Consider the following 14,510-nt stretch of genomic DNA (forward strand, 5'->3'; position numbering starts at 1 on the left):
TCGTCACACATCATCACAAATGTCTCCCCCCCCCCCCCCTAGGTGCGTGACGTCATTTATGGACGGCCCCTAAGTTCCTTGTGAATCATCTAATATAAACATCAAATATTGTGCAGTCGAATTGCAAAAGAAATATCCCGAGACCGTCGTTCGTAATATTCTTAAAAAACACATTTGGATGTGTTATTATTATCATCAGACGATGTGCTTAAATTAACTGTGCAAATAGTCTCAGGTTCAAGAGCTGGGAGCTACCTTGCCCAATATTCAGGAGGTCGATCCCAACCCTGACACCTGTGTATTTGGAGTTTGCATGCTCTCTCGGTGGTTACATTCATTTTTCTTCGGATCCTCCAGCTTTTCCCTCCACGTTTAGAAGCATGTTATAAATGTCCACGTGATAAGCCACTTCGTTGAGCTATCATTTGTGGCCAAGTTGCTTCTAAAACAATCTAAATAGCTCAGTGGGCATTGCCTGCTAAAATAAAAGTAATTCTAAAACCGTGTTAAGAAGAGTGTTATTTTCTACACCAGGTATGTTGTTAAACTAATTAGATAAAATGCACGTTATGTTGGGTTGGATTTGTATTATTTATAGTGGAGAGTGCTGGAGAGGTAGATTGCATGTTGCACTATGAACCTGGGGACCTGAGTTTGATTCCTGGACATAGGAAGCATCAGTGGTGAGTGATATATGACCCAGTCCAGAATATGCCCCTTTCTTCTCAAATCGCAGCACGCTCAGCACCGCACCACCGCTTCACCCTAACGCATGCATATGTAACTCTTCTATACATTTTTTATCAGCATGTATAATGTCCTCTGGAGAAATAAAAGGCCCTCGGCAGAGGTAAAAGATTGATTGAAGGATTTGGGGAATTTCAGAGTGGTTACCATTTAAATGTGTATCTTTTATTGCATTGCAGACTTGTGAATAAACAAAGAACTCCAAAAGCGATTATCAAGAGCAGATTGCACGGCCAGGAGTTTTTGAATGACATTGTTACGTATGCCGATGACGTTTCCCCACAATAAATGTCATAACTATTGGACAACCCCAGAATGGAGGGCTTCTAAAAAACCACACACACAAAGTATATCCCTCCACTATCGGGAGCTCGACAGAGGCCCCTCTAGAGGGTGTTTAGCCTACTCTTCCACAGTGACCAGATTGTCTTGAAAACGGTCGGCATACCCACACTTTACCCCACCACAGACGACCAACCGATTGACTGTGGTGGTACCCAATTTATACTGCTGGGTGGACAGAGGCGGGGCGGAAGGCATTTGAGAACCTTGCACCACTTTTTCAGCTGCCGCGCCTGGAGATCAAATCGAACCGACGACCTCTAGGTCGCAAGTCCCGAGTAGCTTAACCGTTACAGCCACAGCAGAAGCATCGCCAGAGCTTCGTTACTGCGCAGCAAATAGTACGTTCCATCAGCGCAAAGAGTTCACCACATGGGTGTGAAATATTCATGATCAGCAACTAGCTGCAAAAAAAGAAAGCGACAAAAAATGAATTCCTCGGGCCTTCATTTCTGAAATTCACGTTAAATTAAATACACTAATTTGCCACAACTCCAGGGTAACGTGGCACCCATCTGCCAGGCACACAGGGTGGGTAGAATGGAAAATTAATGGGGCTCTTATATGGCAACGCCAATTGGGATGAAATTTGGAATGTGTGTGGCTTTACTGAGAGACCTGCATTACAGCAATCACCAAACTTGTATGTGTACGCCTGCCCATATGAACCATTTCATTTCTTTAATGTTGCCGTTTATATTTCTATTAGGCTTTCCTTTTTTTTTACCAATTTTCCACAAGTATTACATTTTTCATGGTGCTCTCGGCTCCTTACTACTACTACTCTAAGGTAGAATTATTTCACTGCATGGCCTTTTTATTTTTACGTTCCTGCAGATTGGCACCATCTGTTTATCGCTGGCTCTTGGATGCCTTCCAGTGAAAGAAAATGCTAAGTTGTCCCATTGGGCCCACAATGTGTGGGGGGGGGGGGGGGAGTGTGAAGGGGGAGTAGTGGGGGAGGCCGTTTCATCGCAACCACCTAGATGGAGAACGAAAAAAGAAGAAAATTGGTTGAAAAATGCAAGCAAAGCTTGCTGGTTTAATGGATGAAAATGGTGACAGATTACAAAGCTGTGAAGGGCTTGCACGTAAGCAGTCTCGTCTGAGGATGTGAGTAAGTAGGGATGTTAAAGATGTTGAATTCTACATGTGTTGATTTTTAAATCATTATGTAATCTTGGGAATTGCCCAAGGCGCATATAAACACGGTGTCTTTTGAAAAAAATTATGCACGCTCACACAAATACACACGAGCCGGTACCGCTTTTGCAAGAAAGCAGTGACAATTAATGATGTGGTGTCCCGTGAAAAAAAAATCGGAATAGGAAGCTCGTTACAACGCACGATAATTGCCAACATCAAAATTCATGGATAAACATTCCCCGCTCCCCGCTGCGTTAAAATTAAGACACCAATCCAGTGCCATACATCAATAGACATTAACGGTGGTGTCCTGACATCGGCCTGTGAAATGTGTTACCATTTGAATAGAATAATTGGAAGCTTTGCCGGTTGTTTGTGTCAGCCCACAGAGAAAGCCACGTGACACCGGGTGTGATGCTGATTAATCCGTGATATTATAGCGAGGATCTGACGACAAAAGTTGACATAGCGTATAATGCAGCATTTGTACATTACCATTCAAAAGAATAATTTCCACACTGGAAGCTCATTTGAAAATGGGACTGAGAGAAATAGTTTGGGAATTGGCTTAAAAAAATTGTACCCTTAAAATTAAGTTCGTAAAATAATTTCGTGAAGTTACAAGTTATTTCTTTAATTGGCACGTGGGTACGTTTCATCGGGTGCAAGCTGTTTTTGTTTAATTGTCATCTTTCTCCAAAAGGTGTGAAAGAATAACGCTCACGAGCCTCTCCCTTCTTGCAGAGGTATATGGACGTGCTGACAAGCTGTTCAGACGACAGGTTTTCTCTCGCCGGCGCAGCGTCCTCTGCCGTATCCAATTTCTTGAAGTCATAATCCTTTGAGGGATAAAGTGCCATTGTTTTACAATGTAAAGTGCACTCGTTATTGATTTCATTCAGCACATTAAGTTCTAGATAATGGCTTTAAAAAAAAAATATGCGAGTAACGCGATAGACTTCCGAGTAGTCAATTGCACTCTTTTAATGAATGTTAACGTCAAAATTGTTGCCGCACCATCTCGCTTCGCTGGCGCGATCCTTAGCAGCTCCGCTGATGTGCACAGTCAAGAGACGCCCTATTTGTTAAATGGTGGGAGAAGCAGCTGCGTGGCTAATGATAATGTACTTGATGTGCGTCCGATTTCACAGGGTGGGCTGATCGCCCTTCTCCTCCTCGTCCTGCTCGTCATGCTGGCTCTCTTCGCCCGTCGCCGCTGGCGTCAGCACCCGAGCAGCGGGGGCAGCATCTGCTGCCCTCGGGGGGCTAGCGGGCAGTCCAAGATGACCTGCCCGGCCGGCGCCGAGCTGGCCAACAACGAGATCCACTACATCCCGTCCGCACTGCTCGGCGGAACCCAGACGCAGGAGCGCAGGCTCGTCACCGCCGACGGCCGCACTCACATCCAGAAGCAGAGCGCTCAGCAAACGCAGACACAAATTCAGCAGCAGCTGCAGCAACAGCAGCCGCAGCAGCAGCCGCCGCCGCAACAAAGGCCCATGCTCTTTTCGGCTACGCTCGGCACCAAGTGCTCGTCTACCTGCCGACGGTGCAGCCCCGAGGAGTTTGCCGGCTTCTGCCCCGCGCCCATGGTGAACCGCCGCTCCGTGTCGGCGATGCAGCAGCAGCAACAGCAGCAAAACCGGCCACCCCAGCGCCAGCTGCAGCACGAAGTTCCGCTGCTCTTGGGCCGCTTTGCTTGCGGCCCGGGAGGGGTGGCGGGACACCAGACGGAGCTCAGGCTGCGCCGAGAGGCAGCGTGCGAGCTCGGAATGCGCACGCTCGCCGCGCCACAGATGGGCAGGGCTGTCGCGGCAGCGGGAACAGACGGGGAGAAGGACCGGGAAAATCATTACTACACACATCCAGCAGAGTCCCGGCCGAGCCTGCACTCCACCGTCTAACTCGCACGTGCTTAACCCACGGTCCAGATTTATTTAATAGGCAGATAGATAGATACGTGCGTGGAGAGAGCGAGCACGTGCTGTACGTGTCGGTGCTGATTACGCTTGGTCAATGTCATTATTACCACGGAATTCAATATCCCATTAAGACGGGCTTGCCAGTAAATGATCAGTGGCATTTTGCCTGTACGTCTTTTGGCAAAACGCAATGGCTCACGGGTGCATCCAGGTTCCGTCTGCCCGCCTCTCAGGTGCGGTTTGCCGTGCTTCGTGTTCATCGTTGGATGTTGTCAGCTTGGGCTTCTTTGAACAATGAATGGGGGTCCTGGCTGGAATTGCTTGAATTGTGTATACACAAGGTATGTTTCAGTGGACTGCTCCTCCGCCATGATAGATACACGCGCGCGCTATCTGTGGGAGTCATGCTATGGCCTCGTTATCGCGAGGCTTAAACAAAAGTATGTGTTTGGCAGCAAACCCATCCATCAGCATTACTTGCGCTTTACACATTTTAATGCGTCCTATCTAATAGCGGAGGACACACGTGGTACGCCGAGGCGCTGAATATTTAATTCTAATGTTCTCGGCGCATTAGGAAGGGAAGGCCACGTGGATGTTTTAACTGAAACGATAAAATACGGAAAATTGGGGAACAAATACATAAATGGAATCCATCAAACCGCCGCAGAATAAATAACATCAATATTCGGCGGACAAGGTTATTCAGCAGGCGGGCGCGACTTGTTTTTGGTACGAGATTTCCCGCCGTTACATCGGCGAACGTTAAGGCAGCGTTCGGATGGTTAGCAAAGATGCGGTGTGACAACAGCATTCATCTTGGAGCCATCAGTGGCTAAACTCGATGCAGCACACATCTCCCCTGTTCCAGTCCCCGGAGCCTTCCCCCCCTTTCTGCCCTCTACTCTATAGAGGCTCTAAGAGCCAATGTCAGAGAGCAGATTCCATTCCATCAGGTCACGGAATCCGCACCGGGATTAACCCTTTCACCGGTGATACTGCGGCAGGGGACCGTGGCGTGCGGTGATCAGCCGACAGCGGGTGAGTCAGCGGGAACCTTTGGCGTGCAGCCTCGACTCCCCCCCCCCCCCCTCCCGTGCCTGTGAACGGCTGCCACGGTTTTTAATGGTCAGTGCGCCCGGGGCTTGCGATCCGATAGGTCGCTGGTTCGATTCAACGCAACGCTATGAGACGCCGGATGAGTTTAACTTGACACGCAGCTTAAATATTACGCTCCAAGCTTGGTGGTGTTTCATTCTTCACCTGAGGACGGCTGCTTTGCTTTGTGGCCGAAACGTCGTGAGAATTGTTTTATTATGTTTTATTTTTATTATTTTATTACTTCCCTTCTACGTGACTTTACCGAAAGAACCAAGAAGATGAATCCCTGCAGTCACGAAAGCTTTAAATCGAAATGTGACACGCAGTGCTTTCGCGATCGATGTTATGGCTCACGATTCGGTTATTTTGGGTGACATCATCGCGTGGATATAATGTCAATGTTATAACTATAACGCTCCACCACCTGACAGAGCCAATCAACGTGATTTGATGGACTCTGTCAAATGGGTGATGGAGGGTTAAAGTAAAAAAAATAGATATATACTTCGTGTAAGAAAATTCTATTATACCTACACGATCTAACACAAAAATAAACTATATTCATGAATCAATGGGTAAGCTTCCTAAATCCCCCCACCTCTGTCCACCCAGCAGTATAAATGGCTGCAGCACAGTGAGTTCGATCAGCAGGTCACGTGTGACAAGGAATAACAAACAAAAACAACTTGGGGTAGGTAATTCACAACCTCTCTGAAGATGTCTGGCCGGCTTGGAAGAGTAGACCAAATTTCCCGGTCTGTAGAGCAGCCCTCTTGAGCTCAAGTTTGATGCCCTCCCGCCAGAAAGTCTATGTGCAGGGCTGCACGTCCACCTCCATGTTCGCTCCCGTTGCGCGAGGGAGTGATTATCGTTGGCCGTGTCAACCAAAACCCTGGCGCCAAACAAAGCCACCGCTTCCAAATTGACGCGCTTCGTCTGTCTGCTGTCGTTTTTGCGTTGCCGTTTGAGTTGTCCCAATTGTCGCGGTCACGCTCTCAAAAGTTTGCGATCCCCCCAGAGGGGGGTGGGCGGTGCTTGGAAGGCTCATATTTAGAGCAATCAGCTTCCTAACCGGCCTGATCGCTAGTTTATTGCCATTCTTTAATTGCTGAACAAAAAGTGACACTGAGGCACAAGCCGCGCTGATATTGCATTTTAAAATGTCAACAGCTGTTATTGTTATGGATTTTTAAGCAGCCTCAACAGAGTGCTTGTTGTTTTTTGTTCGTTGCTGTTCCAGGTGCCGACCACGGTGAGAGCTTTTGGTCAATTTTAAATATCCCAATGACATTTTTTTGCCAAAACATTGTATTAAGTGTCCATTATTCACCACAACAGCCGGTCAGAATTTGTATTCAACTGCGTGAAGAAGTGCTCACGTGGAAAATGCCTTTGCAAGAATTCAAAATAAACTAGCACATCACTTGGGATGCTGCTGCAGTGTAATGGTTATCGCACGCGACTTGTAATCCAGAGGTCGTTGGCGAAAATCGATCTCCCGGCAAGCTAATTGAAGAAAGTTTCTTAAATGCCACACCCCATGTTGATTATCTTTTATTTATTTTACCAGGTAAGGCCCAACTGAGCTATATAGCTCTTTTTTTTACAGAAGCGAGCTGGCCACAAATGATAGTTCAACGAAATGGTTTATGTGGAAATTTATAACAGCCAAATAATCTAAACGCACATTTATAAATGTGCAGGGAAAAACCGGAGGGTCTGGAGAAAGATCCATGCGACCACGGGGAGAGAAACATGCAAACTCCAAATATATAAACGTCAGCCTTGGGATGGAACCCATGACCTCCCGTATACCAGGCGAGGTAGTTAACATCTCGCCACCGCATCACCCTAGTCGCATGGCGTGGGGGGTAAAGTGTGGGTGTTCACACCTCTTCCAAGATGTATAGCCAGCGTGGAAGGGTATAAGAAAATAATTTCATGAGCGAGAATCTCTACAGCTCCAACTAGTGGATGCCCTTCCACCAGCGGTCACGTGACCAAGCACTTGCAGGAGTGCAACTTTACCTTTATATTTTTTTTTACCTATAAATAAAAACCAATGATTACGCACAATACTGTTTACGTAACATAGATTATGTTACGGTAATCTTTGATTATAGATAATGTTACGACACCGATTCAGTCTTTGAGATCAGGTCCAATATCATTGCTGACAAATATCTGCAGTGTAGGTCATAAAAAATAATAGCATACACTTTGAGTTCAGGGCTGTGATAAACTAGAAGGAGCTGCTAGATAAAGCATACGTGATATATAGTTAAACAATGCAGTGAAGTGAAGCAGATTCGTGATGGAGGTCATACAAGATCTTAATCTATGGACTGTTTTACTTGGTGTAGAGGATTTGCAGACATTCGTATGTAAGGGCAGCTTATCTAACAGGCTTTTAAAAACTCAAATTATTTTAGGTTTCTGCTGTCAAGTGTGACTTTTTTTTTAATATATATAATAATTCATGTAGTTCTCAAATGTCCTGGTGTTAGTTGCTTGATGTTTCTTTCTATTTCCATGGTGCAGTATAAGCAATAAAAGTAGCGACATTAATTTAAAACGAGGATGAACAATCATGCGCATCAATGGCTTCTTAACTCTTGACAACAGGACTCGTCACTCGAAGATGAGCAACGGTCAAGGGAAGTGATGGAGTGGCAGCCAAAGAATGGAACGTGCCCCAGAGGATGTCTAGGTGGATCGTTACATCGCTTTTTTAAAAATAGAAATTACAGTGGCTTGGAGCGGCCTTCATCCAGAAGTGTCTTGCTCATGGCCAGTAATGATGATGATGAATAAATAAATGGAGTGTTAGAGCTCAATTACGTGACGTGACACAGAACGTCGCGAGAAAATGGCACACGACTCGTGATAGTGCGAGATGACATCGCGTCTAACGATGCCATCGGATGCGTGTGCACACTGTGCGATGTCTTTGCCGTGGTTAAAAGGCTAACCCCCGTTTAATTTACTGCAGACAATAAATTGTAAGGCTTTGAGTTCTAGCCGACCCTTTCGACAGACTGAGCAGACAGACTGACAGACAGATGGAATAATGCATCAACGCTTTCAACCTTAGTTGGAGAGTGTTAAAAATAAAAAGTCCTCGGAGTATTAAAAAAACGTATTAAAATATATTTTTTTAATTAAAAAGCAGTGATAAGTCAAATGGGTGGTGAGCGGCATTGCAAGTGGTTCTGCACTGCACTTTGAACCGGGCAACCTGAGTTCGATTCCCCACCACGTCTAATATCAGTGGCGAGTGATACTTAAACCAGTCCATCCCAGTCCCTTCACCCACACTGACCAGCGTGGTGAATTATAATCAAACAAACCCCATTACCAAGACGGTGTGGGCAGGTCTCAGTCCAGCAGTGGATTGAGGAAGGGCTGTAAATTGCGTGAAATAAAAAAAATGTAGCAATATACTCTTTGGTTCTACGTGACTTTACCGAAAGAACCAAAGAGTATGGATTCCTGCAGTCACGAAAGCTTCAAATCAAGAATGTAGCAACATGTAACGCAGTATGCGCAGCGACACAGAAGGTATTCACAACATGCAATGCCTTTGGTTCTTTCCTATCATAACAGCCGCAATCTTCGGCGTGAAGATGCCAGTGTTCCTCAGCTACATTGCAGGTGGTCCTAGACGTGACTTTGTGCTGAGCTGTGCAAAATCATCGATGTGGGGGGCTCACAAGATTGCCGATCCCAGATTAGCAGCACCTGCCATGGCAACAACTTTTGTTTTGTATTACATCCCTTGCACTGGGACCCGCAGGGGCCCATGGTTTATTTGCAACAGCGCCCATGCCAACCGCGCTATGCCACTCCTGCCCTGATCACCCCCCGCGCCCCGTCTTTCTTGCAACCACCACTACTGGGGGGGGGGGGGGGGGGGGGTTAATCCGCGTGCGGTTTTTCACGGTTCCCGTAATACGATATTTGTCATCTTCTTGGTTCTTTCGGTAAAGTCACGTAGAAGGGAAGTAATGAAATAATAAAAATAAAACATAATAAAATACATTACTTCCCTTCTACGTGACTTTACCGAAAGAACCAAGAAGATGATTCCCTGCAGTCAAGAAAGCTTTAAATCGAAACGATATTTGTCCTTCTCCCCCACACCTCCGATTAGCAACGGTTGGCTACGTGCGGTGCGAAAGAAGTTCCACGTACGTACAATGGCAATACGTGCGCGCAGCATCACAACACGCCGTTGTGTTCGTGAAAAAAATGTATATTGCGCGTGTCCTCCGTAATGCTGTTTTGTGTCGCGTTATTTACTGTGTTGTTGATGCCAGTGTTCCTTGACCAAATATCTATTTTGATATGGTATTATACGCTTCAGCAGCTATTTTGTATTTATGCATGCTCTAATTAAAAGTTGTTGTTTTTTTCAATTCCGTAAGTTGAATGTACCGCATGTAGAATTTTAAGAAAGTGTGTTTGTTGTGGATAAAAAAAACACGAAGAGAAGTAAAGTTTTGTTTTCATATATATATCTCGTATATTCGATATGAAACCGTTAGCCCATGAAATAAGAAAAATGTTACATTGTAATGGATGAAACCATTGCTTTAGGCTTGCACAGTCATTAACATGTTCATCCAGTATTCATTCCACACAATATTTATGTAAATAGTGTAACTGGCATAGTTAAATAGAATGATTAATACCAATAGTTCCCAGCTTTCAATTGACGTTTTTATGCAAATGTCATGTATCTGCAAGTGACTAGATGGTATGATGTAGTTACTTGGAAAATGCAAACCTGTTATATTGTAATGAGTTGACAACTAATGCAGAACATGTAAATGTCTCTATAAACGTTCATAAAAGGGAACGTGATTACTGTTCTTTTATTTGTAATTGACTTAAATAAAGTGTGCTTTAAAACTGCATCTAAACACTCCTGGTGTTGTTTTTTTTTCTTCTTCCCATAAATACACTTGAACACCTTCTCACGATAAGTGCTTGGGGAGTTGGAGGCTGGCGTAAACGGAGTTTAAAAGCTACTCCATTTACAAGTGATAAAGGCGCAGCTCTGCAATGCATTGCTCATGTCACTGCTGGCAGAAAGGCCCTCCACTCGACTCGACAGAGAATCCTCTCCAGAGGGTACGCGGCCTACTCTCCAGACGCCTTGGATGAGTACCCACGCTTTACACCGCCACAAAGGGAGCTGCCGACCCAGTATTTTGCTTAACACGTAGGCTTTCGCGACCAATATTATCCATACTAGAGGTTTTTGGGTTAGATTGCGTAAATTTCAATGTGTCGCTAAACCCACCACCACCCGTTCAGTACACCGGTGTGTTGGTGAGTAAACCCACAACATTTACAATTTGGCTATGACGTTTCGCCGGTAATTACAACCGGCATCATCAGGCGACAGCCAGAGTTGTGGGAAAATCCTCCTGTTTCGGTCCTTTCTAGAGGGGTAAATCCGATATCGTCACTTGTGAGCGAATCAGGTGCGAAGCCTAGATTCTGATGGGGACGGGGGATCACGTGTGCATAAAAAACTGTGGGATACTCGCACAGCTGCGCCCGACAGATCGAACCGGCGGCCTCTGAATTTGCACCTCGGGTTGCGCTGACCGTCGACACACCACACGGCGGCACCCGTACAAAAGAGGCCACCGCTCCATAAATCCGTTCCACGTTGTAACAATTATGGGGGTTAACCGTGTGTCTTTAGAGCTTCTGCATTTTGGCTAATAATAAACCACGTTAGAGGGATGTTCATCGATTTGATTTCAAAAAGAAGCCCGATGTGAAAAAGATTCATCAGGTGTTCTAGATTTGAAGCTTTCGTGACTGCAAGGATTCATATTCTTAGGTTTTTTCGGTAAAGTCACGTAGGTAAAACATCAAAATTAATTGTTTTATTTTATTTGTATTAATTTTGATGTTTTACCTACGTGACTTTACCGAAAAAACCTAAGAATATTAATCAGGTGGTTTGAGCGGTCTCAATGTCATAGGTACAGGAATGCGTTGCGAACAGGTTCGCGTAAACAGAGACACAGGTTAAAGGCCTCTGTTGTATCAGTCACCCAAATACTTTTCTTTCATTTCATGAGTCCTTGGTGAGGCGCTCGTGGTATTTACATGTTGGCCAGTAAATCCACTTTAAATGTATTATGGCTTACTATTCATTTCGAGACGATACGTCAATATCCAATATGCTTTGGGGAAACAATTTACGTAGGACATATCGCTCAAGTTGCCCGGAGGCTTTTCTCAAATCATTAAACAAAAGTATTTGGCCAAGCGAGGTGGTGATAAATAATAAATGAAACTCAATATTAATTTACATGAATAAATAACTAATATCAACACCCTCTATTTTGTTTTTTTTTCTCTACACATAACAATATTTTAACAAGTGCTAAAAGTTGCATGTATTATTCTCCGACAAACTTTTACTTTATTTACTTAAGGCAAGTGTTAAGATAAATTCCAGTTCACCGGAAATAACTTTAGCATGTAGAGCAATATCCATCTTTCGTAGTTTGGCGATCCACTCTCCCTGCATGCGATATGTACATACGATGAACTTCTAATATCGGAAAGAAGAGCATTCCAGACGGCCGCAGAAGCACATGCGAAAGCGCACGAAACAGTGACCGTCTTTGTTCGATGGGAAGTCAAAAGCCACTGCGAGGATGACCGGAGTTTGTGTAATGGTTTATGCTGCAAGAAATTATCAGCACTTTGTGCGAAATGAGCTTGACCTCATAACATGCTGAGGACTTGCCAACTAATGCCATCAAGAAGACAGGCCAGGATGAAAAGCATGAAAGCCCGAACCGTGTATGAGAACAAAAACAATGTTCAGCCCTTTGTCAATCTGCCTCCATATGAGGACCTCCACAAGTTGGTCACGAGGTTGTTTTGACCATACTTTACCGTGCCGGTTAGTGCTCATATTACTGGGCATCTGTGTAAAAAAAACCTTCGTAGTTCATTGCATTTCGCCAGGATAAGTAAAGATTCTGATTATGAAAGGTTGAGAAGCGGGGAGATAAGGACAAATTCAGGTGTCACTTTGCAATTATGTTTGAAACGTGGCTGGTAATCATAGTCCGGTCACTGTGTTCAAACCGGTGTACCACCATTCCGTGACTGGCTCATATTGTAAAGTCAATTCTAGATTTGAAGCTTTCGTGACTGCAAGGATTCATATTCTTAGATTTTTCGGTAAAGTCACGTAGATAATTTTTTTTTATTTAAATGAATAAAATAAAAATAAAATAAAAGTCACGACGTTTCGGAGGCAACACAAGCTTCCGTCTTCAGGTGGAACCATCACAGCACGATGGCTGTATCTTACTTGATACAGCAATCGTGCAATCGTGCTGTGACGGTTCCACCTGAAGACGGAAGCTTGTGTTGCCTCTGAAACGTCGTGATTTTTATTTTATTTTTATTTTACTTTTATTAATTTTAATTTTTTACCTACGTGACTTTACCGAAAAATCTAAGAATAATTTCAAGTCAACTTTATATTGACAAGTGAATCTCTTGAGACTTGTATAATTTCATCACAAATGACCTTAAACGACACTGCCCTAAGTGGGCCTCAAATGCATGCATGTGCATGATATGAGAAACTAAAGCCGTTATGTCTTCTTTATAAAAAAATACTTTGAACCCTTAATTGATTCAATAAAAAAATTGAGTATGGGCGTTACGCGAACAGCAGATAACTTTTCATATCAGGGCACCAGAAATAAATTGGCCCCACAAAGTAATTTAGCACGACGTTTTACCTAACACAGGACTTGAAAGTACCCTATAATACAAGGCTCAAAGCCGAACAAATGTTTTGTTGATGCACCATGAATTATTTAGCCATGACAGTGAATTCAGTTTAAATGAATAAAGGCACTTTTGCTTTCTTTGTTGTGGAAATTACTCAAATGTGCTCCACTATCTTGTTGCTTTCAGGATATTTACTCCACGAAAGAAACGTGTTCAGATCAATAGTTTTGACAACTGAAACTTAAATACCTCATGTTGAAAAAAACTTAAACCAAGATGCCTTCTGCGGCGTTAGCGTGCGTGCACGCGCGCGCGTGTCTGTCTGTTTATTTTTATTCCTCATTTTTAAAACCTGCGTTAACAAACAACGCAAACAAAACCTCCCAAAACAGAATCCAGGCCACCACCAGCCTCTCAGCGTAAACGGTGAAATATTATACGCTGCGCCAGCCGCGCGCACTGCGCATTGATTGAGGTGGCTTTGTCCTCGTGGGAGATTGTTTAGAGCGTGGTGCTCTCGCCAAGTTCACAAGGTCACCTGAAGCGCAGCCGTGAGATGCAGCCTCGCTCACGCTGCCTGCTGCCGCCGGGTGCGAGTGAAATTACAGGCACAGAGCCGCAGCTTATACGGGCTTTCAGCCACAGATGCGACAACACCCTTGTGGTTATTACTTTATCGATTCCCCCCCTCCTCCTCCCCCAGTTTTCTTCCACCTTTCGTCATTATATCGCAGCTTTCCTCTGTCTGCCACACACCGGTAATACTTTTTTAGCTCGGCTTTTCCATACAATGCCACTTTCCCGTCCTTTTTTGTTTTACCTTTGACCTCGTCCGCACGATGTTTTTTTTCATTCTCGCGATCTTTACTTTGACCCGTTTGCTTCATCTGGGCTCTTTTGCAAATCAGATTAGTTATTATTCCACAGGTAGTTTTTTTTTTCGATTTAAAGCTTTCGTGACTGCAGGGATTCATCTTCTTGGTTCTTTCGGTAAAGTCACGTAGAAGGGAAATAATACGTGACTTTACCGAAAGAACCAAGAAGAGGTACGTTTTTTGTTTCCTTTGTCCGCAGCCGCTTGCAATCCGCGTTTGGTTTTCCAGGTTGGGCTGCACATTCGAGATTTCTTCTTCATTGAACTCATGACGATGCCCGCAGTCGTGCGTGGCTAAAGCTTGCGAGGAAAAACGTTGAACGTGCAGTCTAACATGGAAAACCAAGCTTGCAGCTTCATTATGGTTATTATTATTGGCATTATGTCTATGGGAAATTATAATGTATACATTATAATCGGACCTCTACGTGCTGTATTCCAGACAAAAACAAATAATACGGTTTGCACCATTCTCTACAAGTGGTGGAGATGCCTCCATGGCATTTGCGCCAGGCTAGGTGTACGTTCACGCCAGACCAAGGTGTTGTCGGTTCAACGTACTTGGGTGAAAGGCAGATTCCATTTCAAGT

The 14,510-nt window shown here is 44.5% G+C and overlaps 1 protein-coding gene across 3 annotated transcripts in view; it reads left to right on the top strand.

Annotated features, from left to right (window-relative positions):
* The window catches only part of LOC133341768 (astrotactin-2-like), a 48,785-nt gene extending 42,099 nt beyond the window's left edge, over positions 1–6,686 (top strand). For all 3 annotated transcript variants that reach the window (XM_061550450.1, XM_061550451.1, XM_061550452.1), the window contains exon 4: positions 3,387–6,686. In XM_061550450.1, coding sequence (XP_061406434.1) covers positions 3,387–4,139 — 753 coding nt within the window. In that variant the 3' untranslated portion in view covers positions 4,140–6,686. The remainder of the gene's footprint in view (positions 1–3,386) is intronic.
* The last annotated feature ends 7,824 nt before the right edge of the window (positions 6,687–14,510 follow it).

The sequence above is a fragment of the Lethenteron reissneri genome, chromosome 12 (assembly GCF_015708825.2).
Source record: "Lethenteron reissneri isolate LAM-NWPU_2019-01 chromosome 12, ASM1570882v1, whole genome shotgun sequence".
NCBI classification, from domain to species: domain Eukaryota; kingdom Metazoa; phylum Chordata; class Hyperoartia; order Petromyzontiformes; family Petromyzontidae; genus Lethenteron; species Lethenteron reissneri.